The sequence below is a fragment of the Sinocyclocheilus anshuiensis genome, unplaced genomic scaffold, assembly GCF_001515605.1.
Source record: "Sinocyclocheilus anshuiensis isolate Anshui unplaced genomic scaffold, SAMN03320099.WGS_v1.1 scaffold1472, whole genome shotgun sequence".
Taxonomy (NCBI): Eukaryota; Metazoa; Chordata; class Actinopteri; order Cypriniformes; family Cyprinidae; genus Sinocyclocheilus; species Sinocyclocheilus anshuiensis.
This window is the reverse complement of record NW_015542453.1, coordinates 1,153,705-1,175,403: the sequence shown is the minus strand read 5'-3', so window position 1 is coordinate 1,175,403 and position 21,699 is coordinate 1,153,705. Positions and strand designations below refer to the sequence as shown.

General features: G+C 39.9%; 1 protein-coding gene across 1 annotated transcript in view; it reads right to left on the bottom strand.

The window, feature by feature from the left end:
• The window catches only part of plppr5a (phospholipid phosphatase related 5a), a 43,747-nt gene that overhangs the window by 5,983 nt on the left and 16,065 nt on the right, over window positions 1–21,699 (bottom strand). The window contains exon 5 of the mRNA XM_016493267.1: window positions 2,874–3,008. Coding sequence (XP_016348753.1) covers window positions 2,874–3,008 — 135 coding nt within the window. The remainder of the gene's footprint in view (window positions 1–2,873; window positions 3,009–21,699) is intronic.

The window sequence follows — 21,699 nt, the reverse complement described above, 5'->3', positions numbered from 1 at the left end:
ACCGTGGACGAAGCGGAGTCCAGCCCGGGGTCGTCACATGTGGTTGCCGCTCCTTCGTCGAATCCGCCGGGCGCGCTGTTCTCGACGTTTTCTTTGTGTGTGTGTGTGTGTGTGTGTATATGTGTGTGCGTGTGTTTGTGTGTATATATACTGTATATATAAATTGCCTTGCTACATGTACTGCGTTAGGCTAACCAAGACTTGTCATTTGCACTTACATATTGTTGCTCTTTTGTTAGTTTTGATTGCTTCTATTGTCCTCATTTGTAAGTCGCTTTGGATAAAAGCGTCTGCTAAATGACTAAATGTAAATTTAAATGTTATCAAACATTAAAGATTTCATCTTTAAGCCCCATTACCGAAACGTGTAATACCGCTTAAGGTTTTAAATTCATAGCCATACAGTAAGAGTTCAAATTTTAATGCTTCAAACTGAAAACTGCCACAGGCAAAGTCATAAGATGACCTACATAAAGATGACATGTTGTTCTGCAAAGTTTTAAAGTGTGGATGAATGATCTGGTACAAGACATATGTAAGAACTATAACTATAATGTTCAAATAATCATTCTAATTTTATGAGAATAGCCAAGTCCACACTACAACTATAATGATAATGACACAGAGGAACAATATTGCTAGAATCACTTTCAGAAAGTGATTATTTTTTTCCAGCTGATGAACGAAAAAAAAAATATTGGCAGTCAATCAGAATGGATTCTACAGAGAACTACCTTTACCTTTAAAGAACTTGCAAAAAGTAACTGCAGCACCTGCTTAAATAATAAACAGAATTTAATTATCCATTGTTGTGGACGTTAGCCTTTTATAGTTATTATGGTATTTTTTACAATTATTGTTGGTGGTGTGAACAGGGCTTAATATTTAAAGGTATGTTCACACCAAGACAAATATTCAGTGCAAAATCCGGTGCGTTAAAGATTTTAATTCTAATCTCTATTCCATTGCGCTGTGGAGAAAACTGGCCAAACAATCAGATTAATGCTTTTGGTCACATGTCCAGAGCCTCTGCTGTTACACCACCACAGTGAATACAAAAATCTGCACTGCTGATTGAAAACATCACTTGCTAAAAGTGGACTGAATTTTTGCACCAAACATTCGTTATTGGTGTAAACCAGGGTTCCTCAATTAGTCTTCACCGAAGGCCGAATTCTGCCAACAATACCAAGCCAAGGGCCACTGACCTATATATATATATATATATATATATATATATATAATTGTTGTTATTATTATTACAATTATTATATTATTAAAGGGGTCTTCTGATGCTCTTTCATTTTTTACTTTCTATCATATGACCCCTTTAATAATTAAAATTGTTAAAATAATCACAAGATGGTCACAAGATGAATATTCAGATTTTTTCCCCAGTAGTCTGTTTTATTCAAACAATTATGAACATTTTTGCATTTAGATACAGAAGAACTTTGCCTGTTGAATATTAAAAACAAATGAACAAACAAAAAAATCTGGATCTCCATGTCTGCCATGCAAATCCTGTTCCTGCTCATTCCCAGACTGGATCTCTTCTCTCCACTTTCCCTGATTGCAGATTCAATTATTAGATTTGTCAGTATCAGTGGCGTAGCAGCCGCAGGGGACGGGGGGGACACATCCCCCGCACTGTTAGAAACAGGTGATTCTGTCCCCCGCACTTTTTTGACCCACCGCCAATATTTCCGCCCGTGTTCTCTGATTTGTTACTAAGATTTGAGTGAACCAACATTCAGCCAATCACAAGGCGAATCATCTCTTGGGCGCGTCTGCCATGAGCTTCAAATCTCCTGCTGCTCTCGCAATTTATTTCGTTCATTCACTTCTTTGCTCTTATAAAAGCGTCTGCTAAATGAGACTGATTATTGGGTTCCGCTGCCTTTTGTCGCTTCGTGCTGCTCGTATCATATTTTAGTACTTTAATTCATGTCCTAAATTTTAACTGGTCTGTAGGAAAGGCAGGCTGTCGCGTCACTGACAGAGAGAGGGGAGGACAGTTGCTCGACCTCTCCAGAATGTATACAGGTGAGATGTCTGAAAAAAGAGGACTTATTTTAAGGCAGTGTTTTCTTAATTGGGACTACTTAAAAACCATGTCCACACTAAATTGTTTGTAGTTCCTGTACCCGTTAAGCTTTAAACACATTTGTTGTCTTTTCTGAAAGACACTTTTTTGTCCAACTGTTAAGAATTAAGATAAAATTATTGTTCAAGTGTAGTGTAACTGAAATATTGTGCATAAAATATCTTTATTTCATAAAAATAACGTAGGCCTATAGATGGCCACAGTGGTCTCAAAGTCCCAAGTCCTGCAGTTATTTTTCAAATTTGAGTATGATATCACAAAAATAGGTTAATAAATTATTTTTAGAATTTATTATATGAACATGAATGTACTTACTTTGTACATTATATACATAATTTGTTTGCCTTTGAGGGTCACATCACCTGACAGCTGTAGCTTTCTGATGCTGCGTTTGAATTTTCATGCCACATTATTTGAAATTAGCAGGGGCCAAACTTTTGCTCTCACGGGCCGCCTATTGAGGAACCCTGGTGTAAACAGACCTTAATAAACTGCAAAAAAAATTACTTTGAAAATGTTCTCTGATACATTTCTAGTAAATTTCACAGATAAGTAAGTAACACATTTACTGTAATTAAACAATAATTAGGAAGTAAAAAGACTGAAAAAGTATTTTTTTTTGTAAAACTCTAATAATCTTTATTTACAACTTTCAAAAATCCTTTACGGTGTACAGTTAATAATGTAATTTTAGATAGAAACTGGTCACAATAACAAGGTGTTTTGGTGTACATTCTAGTGTTCATGAATGCTTGTGGTTAAATACCTGGGACGCTATGTATTTCTCCATAGTGTGCTCCATCCTGGGCTGACTGATCATGGGACCACTGGACACACTCTCCTCCGGCGGTATCTCACTCAGTAAGGGCTTCCCTTTGAAATATTTCACCACACACACCACCTATCACAAGAGCACCCGTAGGGAAAACAAAAGGAAAGGGGGAAGTTTTACACCTCTGAAAGGCTTTTTGTAGCACACATACACATGTATAGCTTCTCAGGTTGTAAATTATGATTTATGTAAGTCTTGAAAGGGCAAAGATGCTCGCATGACTTGTTGCCCAAAGTAAAAAGGCTCTGTGCTCTTTTGGGAAGAGGAAACATGCAAGTTCATGTCCTGGAGGAGATTCATCCATTATCGGACCAAAATGAATTCTTTCAATGAGACACTACAGGCAATGCTCTGCCTCTGCAAGACTGCAGCATAACGCAAGGGAGGGTTTCAGCAGAGGACATCTCAGGGCGTTCTCCACTCATGGAGCCCTAAGTTGAACTAAACAGATGGAGGAATTAATTTGTTAATCAGATGGAGGAAATGTGTGCTGCCCTTACCATTTTATAACCGTATGCAGCAGGGCTCAACAATAAAGATGATGCTGGGCCACTCTGAGAAGTTCTGTCGCTCATGTCAGAGTGCTGCGTTGTCATTGTCTTTTGCTTGTTTATTATCTATGTGTTTTTATGCTTAATAAATTAAATAATTCTTTTGTTATTTTTCTGATGTACTGAACACTGTTGTCCAATAGTGCTTATGTCATGTCCATTTGGCTAATATAGCTGTGGTTTTATCACAACAGAAAGAATGACTGGTAACACTTTAATAGAAGCCTTTACATATAATGCATTATAAATATGGTTTTAAAGCATTAATTATGCTTTGTAATGCACCTTGTAATGTGCCTAATTATAACCACAGTTAGAAAGTATAATGCATTAAACACACAAAAAAACAAACCTTCAAATATTATAATGCATTTGAACTTTGGTTACAATTATTTATGAAAAATAAATTGGATTACAACATACAGTACATTATGAATGCATTATACATACAGGCATTCAGTAAACTGTTACTGAATGACTTGTGATAGACTCAGAAGTATCAGTTGTAGTATCAGTTGAAAATGATATCAAAAATGCTTTGTACCACATGCACTGTTTTCCAGAAAAGGTGATTAGGAATTTATAGCCGTCATGCCGCTAAACTGTAGCTTTTTGTCAAGAAAACGTACTGTTTAATGAAATAATCAATTACGCAACGACTCTTACTGCAGGTTACATCAAAATGTGGTGGAGAGAAGTTTTATAATTGAGTCATTGAATCATTCACTAAAGCAATTTATTAAAAACACTGATTAATTCAGGAACAAAGTAACCAAGCGCATTCAAAATCTCATACTTCTCTACTTTATATTATGCAAAAAACAGTATGTGAGCCAAGTAGTATGTCCGAATTGACAGTATTCACAAAACAGTAGGCAGTAATAAGTACTCGGATGACTTACTACTTCCAGCAAGACTCTTAAGTGCACATCCGATGTACACTTTACCATACCATGAGGCCACTGAAGAGGATTTGTGAATGACAGTAAAGTGACGGAGTCGACTCTCATAGGTCAAATGACAATGACAACATGGCGAATGTAGTATTATACTATATATTACATTCTTTTTAACACCAAGTAATTGCTTATTCAAATAAAGGACCTACTCATAGACTATGTGATTTCAGACATAGCCACTGTCTTTTAGAGTCATTGAATCGTTTATTCAAATTTGAAAACTAATTGATTAAAGGGTTCACCCAAAAATATAAATTAACCCATAATTTACTCACCCTCAAGGCATCCTAGGTATATACAGTATGACTTTCTTCTTTCACACAAATCCATTCGGAGTTATATAAAAAAATGTCCTGGCTCTTCTAAGCTTTATAATGGCAGTGAATGGGTGTTATTTTCAACAGTCCAAAAGAAGTCCAATGAAGCGCATCCATCCATAATAAAAAAGTGTTACACATGGCTCCAGGGGGTGAATAAAGGCCTCCTGTAGAAAATCGATGCGTTTTCGTAAGAAAAATATGCATATTTAAAACATTATAAACAGTAATCTCTAGCTTGCGTTAACTGTTGTACGCGCGTTCACAATAGAACGCTGTTCAGGTGGATGACGTAGGACATCGGCGTTGCGTTAGGCCCAGTGAGAATATGCAGGTCTCGTGACAAACCAACGTTTGTTCACAGGAGCAAAGGAAGCAAAGCTTCCTTACTTTAGCAAAGGAAAACCAGTCTCCTCTTGTCTTATATCGGAATCCTCTGACATTTTGACGTCTTACAACATCCGCCCGGAAAGGTGTTCTATTGTGAACGCACGTACGACAGTTAACGCAAGCTAGAGATTACTGTTTATAATGTTTTTCTTACAAAGATTTCTTGCATTGATTCTACAGGATAATTTTGGGACATATATGACCTCCTTTATCATGTGTATAAGTATCTTGGAGAAAGCCCAGGAGAAACCAAGGCAGAACACAGCATCATCAGTTACCACTCTTTGACTTTGTTTTGGAATGCTCAAATTAAGTTACTGTGCTCTGCATTTGTTTAGACATTCGTCAATATTACTGTGCCAGCCTGGAGTTATACGGTATTCTGCCTTTGTTTTACTGTACATTAAAGTCTGCCACATTTAAATTACGGTGTAACTTGTGTACTTTCATACATCTGTTGGCAATTATTTTTAGACAAATGCAGATGCCAGCTGTCAGTCTTGTGCTGCCCACTTCTGCACGTGTGAGGAGTCGAATGCCATGACAGCGTATAACATAAAATCAGTAACTGTTCACAATTAAATCAGTTTCCTACCTTTTCTTGTAACTCGATATTGCAATGAACGTCATCGGACTAGATTTTATACAGATGTTACTATAATGATTCTGTAAATGGTGATCAGCACCCAAATATTGCATATTATGTGGAAGTTACTGCCTTTTGCCTTGGCGTGATATCTCACTTTTTGCAGACAGTGCAAAGGCAGAGTACCTACAACAACTTCAAAATAATGGTAAAAATAAAGTTTGAGCTAATTTTCATTAAAACATCTAATTGCCAGATTTCCAGTGTCCTGCCCATAATTAATTTTTCTGGACAAATAAAAATCTTTCAAGCCATTTTTCTAAGTTTCACAGTCTAGCGAGTTTCACACTCTGGAGCAGAGCAGCAGTCCACCTGTCACTCAAATGGCCACACCCTTAATTATGCAGAACTAAGGTTTAATATAATTTAAACGGATGCGTTATAAAAAAATTCACCCCCCTCACAGTTGTCATGAAGTGCAAAATTACCTATATAGACCAAAACCACTTTTTGTACCAGGCTGTAAACATATTTTTTTCTGCTGTAAATTTGGGCATTTTAACATGGCAGGTCTATGGGACTGACTCCCTTTTGGAGCCAGCCTCTAGCAGTCAGTCGATTAATTGCTGCTTTAGTCACTTCCGTGTTGGTTTCAAGCCAGAGACCGGGAGGTTGCCGCTAGCGCACACTATGTGGTGATGACGTAGAAGGACTACGTGCCTGTGTAATGAGAACCACTATGGATGATAAGTTCGCTCTGCCTTCTTGTTATTATTTTGTCTTTACTTTTATTTGTAACGCCAAGAAAGAGTTAATCTCCCATGTATGAGAGGAGCGCGTTGCCGTGTACCAGCCATTAAATGTGTGGGACACCAGCTCTTCATTTTCGATCTCTTTCATTTCATGGATTTAATGAGTTATCCGAGTCAAAGCGTTACAATTGGCGCCCGAACAACTGAAGCTGGATCCTTCATCTATGTGGAATCTATGGCGATGAAACCCTAAAACTACGGGAGTTGGGGAGCTGTGAGAGTGTTCAATCAGCATCGTGGAAGCTGGTGAGATTAGCTTGCTAACGCTGGATGCCATGTGTGCGAGGAACGGCTGTATTTCTGTGTGAGTGGATGATGCAACTTTTTTTTGATGTGACGAGGATAGTGGATTAATTTGAAACATTTAGACTTTGTGCTTCATCGAACATTTTGATATTGATCACAAGCTGATGGTGACGGGTTTTTTTTATGAAATATTTTGATTTGGAACGAAGGATTCTTTTGCTTTTTGAAGGAGTGATCTAATTGCAAATTTTTCCCGTCCTGTCTCCCAAGTGCAGACTGACATTTTGTTCATAACCTTCCTGGGATATTTCAGCATGGATTTTTGTGTGTGTGTGCGTTGAACTTGACTGCACAAGCGAACAGCAAAGATTTTTCTTTTCGAAGATTTTTCTTTTCAAAGACTATTCGTGGTTCATTTTTGTGCATTGGAACTGCGTTTTGAACATTTTGAGGAAGCAATACACCTGTTGGAACAGTTTTTTTCTTCATCGTGAACTGAATTTACTTATGCTGGACTGAAGAGTAGTTTCTAACTCTTGACATATTTGCATGGTCAAGTAATTTAAAAACATTTCATCCAATTTAAAGCAACATTCTCTTGCTCTGGGTCTGTTGAGGTAAAAACACAAAGCTCACATAAAAGAGACAGTGAAAAGGTGTGTGGTTTTACTACTATTACTAACTCAAAGGGATTGTTGATGTGAGATTTTTGAATTTTGTTGAAGATTTTATTGATGGTGTGTGCATTTTAATAGCAGGTTGTATTTTTCTGGGTTACATTTAGAATTTTTACAATTGCTATATTGCTGTTTAAGTAAATGCACATTTACTGTGATGGTTTCTCACCCAGACCTTAACACTGACTTGACCTACACATTACCAGATTCTGCCCCCAGACAGAGACAAAAGTTACCACAGTGAGTGAGCCTGGAGACTCAAGTGGAACTCCTACAAGCTGAAGTATCTGTGTTGCAACAGTGCCTCAATGATTCTCTCCAGTTGCAGCAGAGTATATTAAGATGTTTTGGTCCTCCTGATGTCGACACCCCTGCAGCGCCACATGCGCAGCTACCTCCTACGGCCAGCTCTACACCACACAGCCGTATTCCTCTAGGCCAAGTGCCAATGTTTCCCATAGAAACGTGACTTTCTCACCACAGCCCAATTATTCTGATGTGAGTAATACTAGCAGAATCCTTGCATCTGTACTGTACCAGTCAAGGCTTGAACCACCTGTGTTTGCGGGAGACGAACACGTTAGCCCTGAGGATTGGCTACAATCGGTCAATGTTTACAGAAACTCCCTTGATTTAATCGATGCTCAAATTCTTCTTGAGCTGCCACGGTTTTTGGCAAAAGAACCAAAGAAATGGTTCTCTGTCCTTGACACACATGTCGTTACATGGGCCCAGTTCTGTGATTTCTTCAGGAAAGTCTTTCTTCCTTCCGACAGCCAGGAACAAATAATGAGAGGTATCTTGGACCGTATGCAAAGCCCTGAAGAACCCCTTCCTACCTTTGTGGCTCACATGCTAAGTGAATTCAGAAAATTGAAAACATGCTCTTGAAAAGTATAGAGCTGCTCTCTATGGAACTTCTGTTTCCTCAGGCATGGATCTTCTGCTGAGGGCTCACGAGCTCCATGTGGTCCTGGGACCAAGTAAATGTTCAGTGCCTTCAATGCAGAGTAAAGCTAAATTTGGCAAAGAAACCTACTGCTACAAGTGCTCACACCCTGATTTCACTTCTCGTACATGTCCAGATTGTAACTCACCTTCTGGAATGTGCTCACAACAAAGTGAGTCCCCTAATGCACGATCGGAACCTACCCTTGATGCAAGGGATATGAACAACCCCGAAGGTAGCAATGCAGGGGAAATTCATTTGTAAGACACAAGGGAAACTCCAAAGGGGGGAGGATGATTCGCAGAGGCAATCCTCCCTCCAGAAGATAATTTCGCCTCAACCGACTAATGCTGCTGTTCCAGAACAACCTGTCCTTTGTCATGTGGAAGATCCCACATCACCTTCCTTTTGGAACACTCCATTTAGAGTTAAGATTAACCTACATGGCCAGCTGTTAGATGCTACACTTGACACGGGCACATAGCTTTCTGCAGTGCAAGCGGACATTGTTCAGAACTGAAGGTTAACATTAAACCATGGTCTGCTCCCCCAATCCAACTAGCAGATGGTGGGGCATGCCAACCCTTAGGGCTGACATGGTTGGCTTTTAGCTTCATGGGACAGCGTTTTTATCACCGGTTTGCCATTGTCCCACGCTTACCCTCAACCTTGGTCTTGGGGATGGACTTCATGTTGCGAGCCTCCATCATCATTCACATCCCATCCAGAATTGTTGTCATAGGCAACGATCCTTTATTAATGGAGGAGATGGAAGGCAAGGAAGTGCAGGAGTTGGAAAGCAGTTTGTTATTTATGGAAGTCCCATCTTCCGCACTTCGAGAAAAGGTTGAGGAAGCATGTCTGAGTAATGCTGAGAAGGAACAGCTGTCAGGGCTACTTTAAAGTTTTTCTGACCTCTTCAACGGTCACCTGGGTCGCACATCACTAACTGAGTACTCCATAGACACGGGGAATGCCAAGCCAGTCCACCTTCCCCCTTATCGAACCTCCCCAGCTAAAAAGCATATGATTGAGGATCAAATAGGAAAAATGTTGAACGACGGCATCATTGAACCGGCAACAGGCCCTTGGGCCGCCCCAGTCGATGAGTCCCTTGACTTCCTTTCCAGAGGGAAATTTTTGACTACAATCGACCTTGCTCAGGGATACTGGCAGGTCTCCATGGAAAAATAATCAAAACCTAAAACTGCTTTTGTCTGTTTATTTTTGGCTATTTCAGTTCTGTGTGCTTCTATTTGGTTTGTGCAATACACCAGCGACCTTTCAAAGACTAATGAATAGTGTCCTGGCTGGTCTTATTTATAGGTGCTGTGCAGTCTAGTTGGATGACATTGTTGTGGCTTCGCCCACTTTCAAGCAACATCTCGATTACCTCAGGGAAGTCCTTTCACGGCTCAAGTCTGCCGGGTTGACCATTAAACTGGCCAAATGCCAGTTTTGTCGCAGAGAGCTCACCTTCTTGGGGTACCGTGTCTGTCCAAGTGGCATCCTGCCGGACCAGGACAAAGTGAAGGCCGTTTTGGACTTTAAAACTCCTGTCAATGTGAAGCAAGTGAGGCAGTTTTTGGGCCTATCGGGCTATTACTGTTGGTTCATACAGGACTACGCCTGCCACGCTGAACCACTGTTTGCACTCACTAAAAATGATGCTCCTTTTGTGTGGGACAGTGCCTGCCAAGACGCCATGGACCTTCTAAAGCAAAAATTAACTTCAGCACCTGTGCTAAGTTTTCCTGACTTCTCTCTGCCTTTCTTTGTTCATGCCGATGCCTGTGACGCGGGACTAGGAGCTGCGCTGATGCAGAGAGATCTGCATGGCAGAGAGGTTGCTGTGGCGTATGCTAGTCGGGCCCTGCATAAATCTGAGAAACCTTATTCCACACCCGAGAATGAGTGTCTGGCCATCATTTGGGCCCTTGAGCACTTTAGGCCTTACATTGAGGGTCTCCATGTCACAATCTTCACTGACCACAGTGGGCTCAAGTGGTTGATGTCCCGTCCCAACCAAGGATATTATAGTTTTGAATTTTTAAATTAGTTTTTATTTTAATATCATTTTCAAATTTCCTATAATTTCAGTTTAGTTTTAGTTAGTTTCATTAATGGTTTTGTTAGTTTTAGTTTACTTTTTATTTTGTGAACATATTTCTATTTAGTTCTTATATATTTTAGTTTCAGTTTTAGTTTTAGTAATTATAGTTTAGCAGAGTTAATGGAGCACTTCCAGTGTAGACCACAGCAAGACATTTAATTTTAGCAAAGTTGAATGTTTGCACAGTTTACAGTTAACTCTTGTGCAAACCTCTTAATAATGAAAATAAAATACATCTTTACAATTGAACAAAAACCAAAAATATGCAACTTATATGTATAAAATGTATTAATTCATATTCATGTTCATATTCATTCATATTAAAGATGTAATCTTGTTAAACATGCCAATAGTTTACAAACAACAAGCTTATTAAGGTTTTCAGAGTTACTAGAAAGCTACAGGCAGTTGAGTTTTTATTCTGCAGGACACTTTAAACTCTGTAAACTTTATTTTTGTCCATCTGTGTTTTCAATGCATTCATTTGTTGGATCTGTTGCACAGACGAACCACCGGTGCACACTATTGTATGTCCAGTCTCTCCCTCTATGTACGTACACAATAAGAAGAAACATTCTAAAATGCTTTTAAACTTAAAGGGATAGTTCACCCAAAAATGAAAATTTCTCATTAATGTAAACTACGCCAGAGCGCGTACACCTCACGCACCGGAAGTCGTGCGCGTGCCCAAAGACAGTTGGACATAGTGGTGAATTAGAGGTAAAAAATTATATAAATACTGTTCGGTTTCTGGCACAAACCGATCGTTTCGTGTCTTAGGACATCAATGTGTTGTCACGAGCCGCAGGGTTTAATTTGGATTTGTCTGTGCATGTTTTTTTTACTCTCATAGATTTTGTTACCATTGCCATCCATTATACGACTGATAGACTGCAACGGTTGGACTTAAAAATCATCAAATGTGTTCTACTAAAGAAACAAAGTCACCTACATCTTGGATGCCCTGGGGGTAAGCAGATAAACATCAAATTTTCATTTTTGGGTGAACTATCCCTTTAATACTACTCAAAACTAAATGTGATATGGTGATTTAAATTATGTTTGCACTTTACTTTGACAAGCGGCTCCAGCGGGCACGCGCTTCAGATGAGCAACGCAATCAATCCCATAAAGCCCCTTTTACACAGGACATGGTAAGCTGTGAAAACACTGCGCATGCTCGTGTCATGGACTCGAGGCGGACGTTGCCATAGTAATCATAAAGCGTGACAAGATGACTATTCACTAAAGTCAGCTCATCCCAAAAAATGTAGTTAACTCACTTTACTGTTGTTCTCGCACGTCAAGCACGCTTTTAAACGTCCGTGCACTGTAGGGTGTGCATTATTATTATTTCCCATTTCATATTTTATAGTTATTTCCAATCACATTTCCCGTATCTTGTTTTTTAAATGCAAAAAGGCATTCTCTGTGAACAGAATAGCCGCTTAGGACTCAGCTCACGTACATGAAGCGCCATCTACAGGTATTTCCCTAAACAACCACAGGTCAGATTTTCTGGCACAGAATGAGAGTTTATTAAATCACGAACCTGATTATTTCTTTTTGCTAATTATTATTTTATTTTAGTTAGTTTTTCAGTTACTTTTGTTCATTTCATTTAGTTTTATTTTTTCATTTATTTTGACATTTAAATTTAAATTTTAAAGTTTTCGTTTATGAAAATAACCTTGGTCCCAAGCCCACTGGCCACCTTGCTTGTTGGTCTCTCCGCCTTCAGGACTTCGATTTCGATGTTGTCCACAAGCCTGGATCTCGAAACAAAGTGCCTGATACGCTGTCGAGGAATCCTCTAACAGATGATGTGCCAACAATGGACCTCCTTCCGGACTACGCTGTGATTGGTGGTCTGGATCTCCGTACACTATCTTCAGTAACTCTTACAGATCGATCTCATGTCAGACAATTACAACTTGATGATCCACTCACAGGCGATCTCCTCCGTAAAATGGAGGCAGTGTTCCAACGGGGTAGCGACGGGGATGATTGCCCTCAATATTCCATTCATGATGGCCTGTTGTACTTTAACGATCCCAAACCTGCTTGTGGCATCCATCCACCCTTTGAAATGTTTAAAGCTGTATGCTCCTATGTCTCTCAAAGGTATCTTGCTGAGTTATTACCATGATCACCCAACTGCAGGTCACCTAGGGATAACCAAGACCTTGGCCTGACTGAAACTCAGGTTTTTCTGGCCTAAAATGGCATCTGAGGTGAAGAAATATGTATCTTCTTGCACGTTTGCTAACTGACGAAACCAAGTCGAAAAGAAAACCTGAAAACCTGCCAGTCTAATGGTCCCAATTCAGCCCCAGAAACCTTGGGAGTATGTTGGGGTGGATTTCGTTGGCCCATTGCCACGTACTCCCATTGGCAATGCTTACATCTTGGTTTTTGTCGATTATTTTTCAAAGTGGGTCGAGATCATGGTGGTGAGAGAAGCTACTGCTCAAGTGGCGGCAAACAAACTGCTAAGTGAAGTGTTTTCCCGTCACAGGGCCCCCACTTATCTAATTTCAGACAGAGGTTCCCCTTTCGTGAGCAACCTATTCGAACGGGTGCTCACTCTCCTGGGAACCGAACATCGCCTCACAACGGCATATCACCCACAGACGAATGCCACAGAGTGGGTGAACCGGACTCTCAAGACAGCAATTCAAGCATACGTGGATGATAAACATACAACCTGGGACCGATATATCCCACAAATTTGCTTTGCACTACGAACAGCACCTCATGAGAGTACGGGTCAAACCCTGTCTATGATGTTGTATGGGAGGGAGTTGGACACTTCATTGAACTTGGTGACTCAGCCTGTCTGGGATGGAATGGAGGAACCTGAAATCCCTTATCCTGAGAGCTTAAGATTGGCATTGCAAGAGGCACATGACCATGCAAGGGCAGCCCTGGAAACCAGTTACAACAAAGGGAAGCAGCACTATGACAAAAGACGTCGCTCTGTTTTTTATGCCGGTGCTGGTGTCTATCATGTGGTGAATATGCAGCCTTTCCACACTTGGAACGCAGGCAGCAGCCATGCACTAAGTGGACCTCAGGATGAGTCTGAAACACCCGATGAGGGTGCTGGTGACACAGAGGAGTGAGGACCAACCTCAAGATGCATGCTTTTCTCTGCCTAATGAGATTGATGTTAATTGTGATGATTTCACTGACAATGCACATGACGTGACCAAGCATGACATGAGTAGTTGTACTCGTAATGCTGACACTGACATTAGCACGTCTTCACGACATACACATCTTCCTGACTTTGACGTTGATCTTGAAGGTCATCGCTACAATCTCAGACCTAGACTGGCACCTAGAATCACCTCAGGGTGGTCAGACAAGAAATGGACTAACGAGTATCATACTGACAGGTTGGACCTAAAGTAGTAATGTGTTTGATGGGTTGAAATTCTTATGTGTTTAAATATTACTAATAAGCTGTTCTTTCCTTGTGTAGCAATGGGAATCTAGAAAACATTGTTCTACTTCTTATGTTTTCATGTGTTGTGTTGGGGGAAAAAAAGAAAATTGTTTTACACATATGGGTTGGTTACACAAGCTTTTGTTTTTTATGTGATATGTCTCTGAAAAGCATACTGTATAATGTGTAGCTTGTACTGACATGTATGCCAGTTCTTGCCTTCTGTATGTGAAACATGTTATGAGTTGATTGATTTCCAAGTTTCCATGTATGGAGCTGAATTTAAACGTTGTCCTTATGTTGTGTACGGCTGGGTACAGCCCCCTCCTTCAAACCATCCTAACAGCAGAAATAGGTCAGTGCATATTTCATACAGTATGACTACAGCACCACAGAAAATAAAACATCCACGCTTTCACAAACTCACTCACAATGCTGTTATGCCTAATGTGAGGCAAGCAGGCATGAGCTGATGTGTGACCTTTCTCTAGGCTCACTATGGGTTTTTCATCTTCACTGTTCACTCTTTATATAACAGTGTGCCCAGCACAGCACAAACGGTAGTGTTTTGTTGAAGAGGAAGCTACACATGTGCCCAATCCTGTGCCCTGACCTAATTACCTAGCCATATGTCACATTTCTTCTTCAATATTACATTACTTCATGATTCATGTTTTTTTCCCATATAAATAACACACATAGAGTATTTTCTGACAAACACATCTGAAACCTTTTGTCTTAGTATGCAGGCATATGCAGGGTGTGTGATGGGCAAAAGTCAAACCAGCATGAGATCAGTTTGCTGCTATGTGGCTTCTTTAAATTTAAGATGGCTTGAGGGCAACTCAGTGCAGCAGATCCCTCCAAACTCCCTCCCAATGTGATGCAATGTGTACTATAAAAATATGTACAATAAAGCATGCACTTTCAAGCACTGATGGGCAGTTTTCTTAATCAAATAGCTTTTCAGTAGCGAAGCTCTTTTTTTTATCAAGTAGCGCGGTAGCATCAACAAAAGATATATTATCCAAAGCATTCTGAAGCTCAAGCTCAAATCAGAAATATTACTGCTAAGGATCACTGATCCTTGACCAGTAAAAGTGACGCCACCGCCACTAAACCCCATAAAATTACAGTCTATGGTCAAAATGCATTTAGAATGATCACAAAATTGAAGATATAGGGGCAGAAAATGTATATATGTATATAATTTCATATAGTAAATCAATATCACACGAAGAGTGCCGCTTTTTCTCCAAAAATCAGCATGATTACATAGGGTATAGATTTTTTTACAACAGTTCAATAAACAAGTAGTTAATTAAGAGACTTGCGTTAGACACCATATTGCCTGTTTTTGCTCTATTTCGACAACAAAAATAATTCCAAACACAGCCACCATAGCACAGTTTTGCATCTGGTGTTTCGTTCCTGAATGAATCAACCGTTTAAATGATTAGGTTCAATCGCAATGACTCACTTATTAACAGTGACTTGATGACACCTACTGGCGGTTTTAATTTCACATGTAACGTATCTTTAGATTTTTTATTTTTTTTTATAATTTCAAATGAGTATTTAACATTTTATGTCTTATATATCAAAACATTATTTCTGCATTTGTAACTGCAGGTTAAATGCATTCATGTCCTGCATTAAACAGTGTGTAATCTAAATGCCACTTCCGATGGAGCTTCTGTGTTTCCTCTGCATTGCAAAGATTAATTTTGTTGATACTGATTTAATTTGCCTGGTAACAGCCCAAATGTCTTATTATTCTAAATAACTGGTTCCTTTAATTAAAAACAACTAGTTTGAAATTTATAGGCCTATCCCAGGGGTGTCAAACTCAGTTCCTGGAGGGCCGCAGCCCTACAGAGTTTAGTTCCAACCCTGCACACAAACCATGTTGTTTTCAAATAAGCCTAAATGATTAGATTAGCTGGATCAGATGTGTTTAATTAGGGTTATATCTAAACTGTGCAGGGCTGTGGCCCTCCAGGAACTGAGTTTGACACCCTTGGCCTATCCCATTTTTGCCTCCCTCCCACTGTTAAAATGTAATTTTTACTCCGAGTAAATTTTAAATTAGCTACTTTTTACTTTTACTTGAGTAGATTTTTAGACTGGTGCTTTTACTTGTACTTAAGTAAAATTTCATTAATGTAATGGTAATTTTACTTGAGTAGAATATTTTCGTACTCTTTCCACCTCTGAAGTAGACTAATAGTGTAATCTATTAACTACACATAAAAACCCGTCTTTTCACTTAAGTAGCTACCAGATATGGGTGTCGTGCCATAAAATATTTTTAATATGACTGACGTTGTATTTAATGTGAATTTAATAACAATATTGTAAGTTACTAATTATAACACTTTCATTTTACAGAGAGCAAAGAACATTTAGCCTGCATTATCAAAGAACATTTTCATTCAGTCTAACCAGAGTTCAGGCACTCTCAAAAACTCCCCTTAAAATCACTGAAGCTACAGTGTGAAATGCATATCTTACTTACATTTGTACACACATCTGTACTTTGTTTCTGATGAGAGAAATTGCATTCAGTCAGCAAGCAAGTGAACAAAACACCGCATTTCAGCGATGACTCATCTGAACGCCTCTGATTGGTCATTGCATTCATAAGCTCAACAGAATTGAGTGATTGGTTATAATGCGCAGCGCTGTAAAAACGCGTATGTCTCTGGCTCTGTACCAGCCAGCGAACGCAGATTTGAATTTAGCAGCTGGTGATGAACATTCTAATCACGTCTGTGTGATTGTATCAAATATAAAAAATATTATTCGGCTATTTTTTGTCTTTTGGAAGCTGCATTCAAAATCCACTTGGCTCAGAAATCTGAGGGGGCACGAGCCTCTTCACTTTGAAGGGGCATGACGCCTCTGGCCCGTACTGCCTTTGATGTTGTCAGGGATTCATCACAGTCATTTCAGTCACCATCCAGGATAATCACCTGATCACAGTCCCCTGAGTTCTGATCACCCGCACCTGCTGTCACCAATCAAGCCACACTACAAATACACACACATCTCAGTCACTCACTGTCCGGTCTACCGTTCACTCCTATGAAGTGTTCTGGACTCTCTCTACTGAATTCTCATCGACCTCCCACACCCGCAGAAGTCCTGGAGGAGCTGGTAAACGCCCTCCAGGCTTCCCTGCTTCCTCCGGCAACTGCCCAATCTGCCTCTGTCAGTCCCATGGCCATGCCTGCTTCATACGCGGGTGATGCAGCTGAGTGTGGCGGCTTCCTCCTGCAAGTGGCCTTGTTCATTGAGATACAGCCACAGATGTTTTCCACCGAACGCACTAAGGTAGCATTCCTGATCTCACTTCTTAATGGAAGGGCGCTTTTGTGGGCTAAGGCCATATGGAACGCTAATGGTGCCATAATTAATTCATATGATGCCTTCACTAACCATTTCAAAGAAGTTTTTGGTCACACAGCAGGAGTGCTATCTGTGCCCGAACAGTTACTGCGGCTGCGCCAAGGCATACCCTGGACCCATTCACTGTGTTGACATTCACCTGCCTTTAACTCACTTATTCCAGTCATCCACTTACCCAGTCAATAAACCATCCTGTTTTGCACTTACCTGTTGTGTCTGGCCTTGCTTTGTGACAGAAGACCGGACCAATACAATTACCTCCATGGATCCTCGACCTCCCACACCCGCAGAAGTCCTGGAGGTGCCATATGGAACGCTAAAAGTGCCATAATTAATTCATATGATGCCTTCACTAACCATTTCAAAGAAGTCTTTGGTCACACTGCAGGAGTGCTATCTGTGTCCGACCAGTTACTGCGGCTGCGCCAAGGCACGTCTTCCATTAACGACTACACACTGCGGTTCAGAACGATGGCGGCGACTAGCGAGTGGAATGAGGCGGCTCTACTTAGCTCTTACCGGCAAGGATTGAATCCCCGTGTACAAGCTCAAATGGCTATCTATGATGATTCCGTTGGACTTGAACGCTTCATGCAAAAAGCCAACCGAATTTCCCAGCGTCTGTCGGCATGCCACGCCACCGAAGCCGCCCACCAGTCTGTCACGCCCGGCATGGGTTCCCCAGTACCAGAGCTGATGCAAATAGACGCCTCCCGGCTCACCCTTTCTGAACGTGCTCGCCGTCTCGCGGCAGGTCTGTGCCTTTACTGCGCTGCGGCGGATCATTACATCAGGACCTGCCCAGTCAGACCCCCACGTCCTGCGGTGAGTACCCTCCAACTAGACCCTGTCATTTCCACGCTGTCAGTGCTATCGGTACAACTACTTACCCCAGACCTCTCTGTTTCAGTCCCTGCCCTCGTCGACGCGGGTTCCTCGGGCAATTCCATTCTCCAGAGATCAGATGGGACTCGTGTGAGGTGACTCGCTCGAGCGAGCACTGTCACCGCAACTGCCTCACGTCATTACCCACTCTGCTCCCAGGATCTCACTCAGCTCAAGTTGCATCTAACCTCATCGAAAGCCCCGAACCTCGGGAGAACTTCAGTCACCATCCAGGATAATCACCCGATCACAGTCACCTGAGTTCTGATCACCCGCACCTGCTGTCACCAATCAAGCCACACTACAAATACACACACTTCTCAGTCACTCACTGTTCGGTCTACCGTTCACTCCTATGAACTGTTCTGGACTCTCTCTACTGAATTCTCCTAGAAAGACTTAGGTTCCTTCTGTTCCTCCCGCGATCCTCCAATGACTCCTTGGAATCTGTTCCACGATCTCCAACGAAACTGGCATAAGATACTTACCATCAGAACTCAGATAAGAACCCTGGAATCATTCACTGTGTTGACACTCACCTGCCTTTACCTCACCCATTCCATTCATCTGCTTATCAAGTCAATAAACCATCCTGTTTTGCACTTACCTGTTGTGTCTAGCCTTGCTTTGTGACAGATGTGGCGGTAATGACGAGGAAAAACATTCGCTGGTCAAAAACGTCGTGATTTTGGTGAAATGTTAATAATCTAATAACACATGCAACGATGCAAATAAACGTAGCCTAAGTTATTTGTAGGCCTATACATCTATATGGTAACATACAATAAGATTTCATTAATGTTAGCTAATGTATTAACTAACATGAGCATACAATGAACAATACATGTATTACAGTATTTATTCAACTTTGTTAATGTTAGTTAATGACAATACAGTCGCATTTGTAGTTTGTTAGTTCACAGTGCATTAACTAATGTTAACAAACACAACTTTTGATTTTAATAATGCATTAGTAAATGTTGAAATTAACATTAATAAATGCTGCAGAAGTATTGTTCATTCTTAGTTCATGTTAACTACACTAGTTAACTAATGAACCTTATTGTGTAGTGTTACCATTTATATAAATGTATCTGTATAGGCTACAATAAAGCCACAACACCAACTGCCAATAGGAGGTTTCCGGCTGACACCAAAAATTTATTTTGCCTATGTCTGTCAGGATTGGTACTGTTTTGTCATGTGTTTCAGTTCCTGTTTTGCCTTATTTGGTCTTGTTCCTGTCCTTGTTTAGTTTGATTATGAATTGATTCCCCACACCTGTCTGTCCCTCATTATCCGGTCTTTATAAGCCCCAGTCTGTTCAGTTTGTATTTGTCATTTCTACTTGTTTCTACGTGTGTTTGCCCAGCTACTATTGTGGATTATCCCGTGTTTTCGTCATTAAAGACTGTGAATGCTACTCCGTGTCTCCTACGTTCTTCCCGCAGCAGCGTAGCGTGACAATGTCACAATATGAGGTAAATCCGACCCTGTACATGATACTGATTTTTGTTGCCAAATAGGACTGAATCTATCGAATATTTTTAGTAATCGAGTATTCTACCGAAAATTCCATCGATTAATCGAGTCATCGGATAAGAACTTTTTCTTTATTAAAGAGCAATACTAAATATACAAGAGAAAATAAGACAGGTCTCTTAAAATGAACAAGTAATTTGTTTCCTTTTTAGAAAAATGAACATTATTGAACACAATGAACACAAAACTAAACCCATTTAGTGCATTGAATTGCCATATTACATTCAAAATGCAAATACAAATATATAAAAATATAAAAATCAATTTCAAATTACTTTAAAAAAGGTAAACATAGTACAACCAAAAACTAAGGCCCCGTCTACATGGAGATGTGTTTAGCTGTATACGCATACATTTTGTATCGTATAGGCGTTTCGTCCACACGGATCCGGCGTTTTGGGAGAGTGAAACCGATATTTTTTTAAACCGGGTCCCAGAGTGGATCAATCTGAAAACGCCGCCCTTGCGTTTTCGTGTGGACAGCGAATCTGTATATTTTCTGAAACGATGACGTCATCAGCCCATGTCAGACACCGCTACGCCACGTAACGGCAACAAAAACATGAACAAACACTGAACGATTGTCTTTTTATTAACTAACATTAACACAGATTAATAAATGTATTGTTCCATGTTCGTTTGTATACCGCGCGAAGGGTTTATGCTCATAGTCCAAGTCTTCTTCTCCATTTTTAGTGTATCTCTGTGGCAGAATTACAGCGCCACATACTGGTCTGGCATGTATACTACATCGTTTTGTATCGGTTTTGTGGTTTCGTGTGGACGCAGAGAGTGGATAAATCTGAAAACGCCGCCCTTGCGTTTTCGTGTGGACAGCGAATCTGTATATTTTCTGAAACGATGACGTCATCAGCCCATGTCAGACACCGCTACGCCACGTAACGGCAACAAAAACATGAACAAACACTGAACGATTGTCTTTTTATTAACTAACATTAACACAGATTAATAAATGTATTGTTCCATGTTCGTTTGTATACCGCGCGAAGGGTTTATGCTAATTTAGTTATTTGGAGAATAAACCCTCTTAAATGTCTCTCTGCATACTGGGGTGTCTGTGTGTAATCCTTTAAAGGAGTATGTGGTTGCAAACACAGTGCTCTGTATGTAGTTACAGTAATGGTAGGGATGCACCGAAATTAAAATTCTGGGCCGAAACCGAGAAGTCTGGATGTGCTTGGTCGAAAACCGAAACCGAAAATGCTTTGTAATAATTATTTATTTTATTAAATAATATAAAGTAATTTTTTAAGACTTTTTAATTTAACTCAATTTTAATGACATGGAATTTAAAAAACACAAGCCAATACAAATTTTATTGAAAGAAAATTGGACAGAAAATATATTAATACTAAATATCAATGTATTATTTTTATTCAGTTCTATGCAACATAATCAGACATAACTGTTGTTGTTGTTGTTGTTGTTGTTGTTTTTGACTAATTCAAATAATGTATAGTCCTGCAAACAGGGTTTTTCCTTTCTCAAAATGCGGCGGAGGTGGTACCATCCTGATCATGTGCACACAATGTACCCACCCTTCAAGTGGCTGAAACACACTTTTTACATGCAACATATGTTAGGTGTTATAATAATTATAGCTATGATTAAAGAAAATGACCATTATAAAGTTATGTTTTATTTTCTCTCACCTAATGTTTTATTGTTATTTATTCTTAAAATAGCCTTATGAAATGTTTTCTTTTTCCTCTGAAATTCTGTGTTGTGTATCTGGTTATCAAATGAAGGCATAAAACATTAATATAATTTATCTTTAAATGATTGAAAATTAAACTTTTTGGCAAACAAAGGGGATTTACTATTAAAATTAAAACATGGAAGAAATGTTG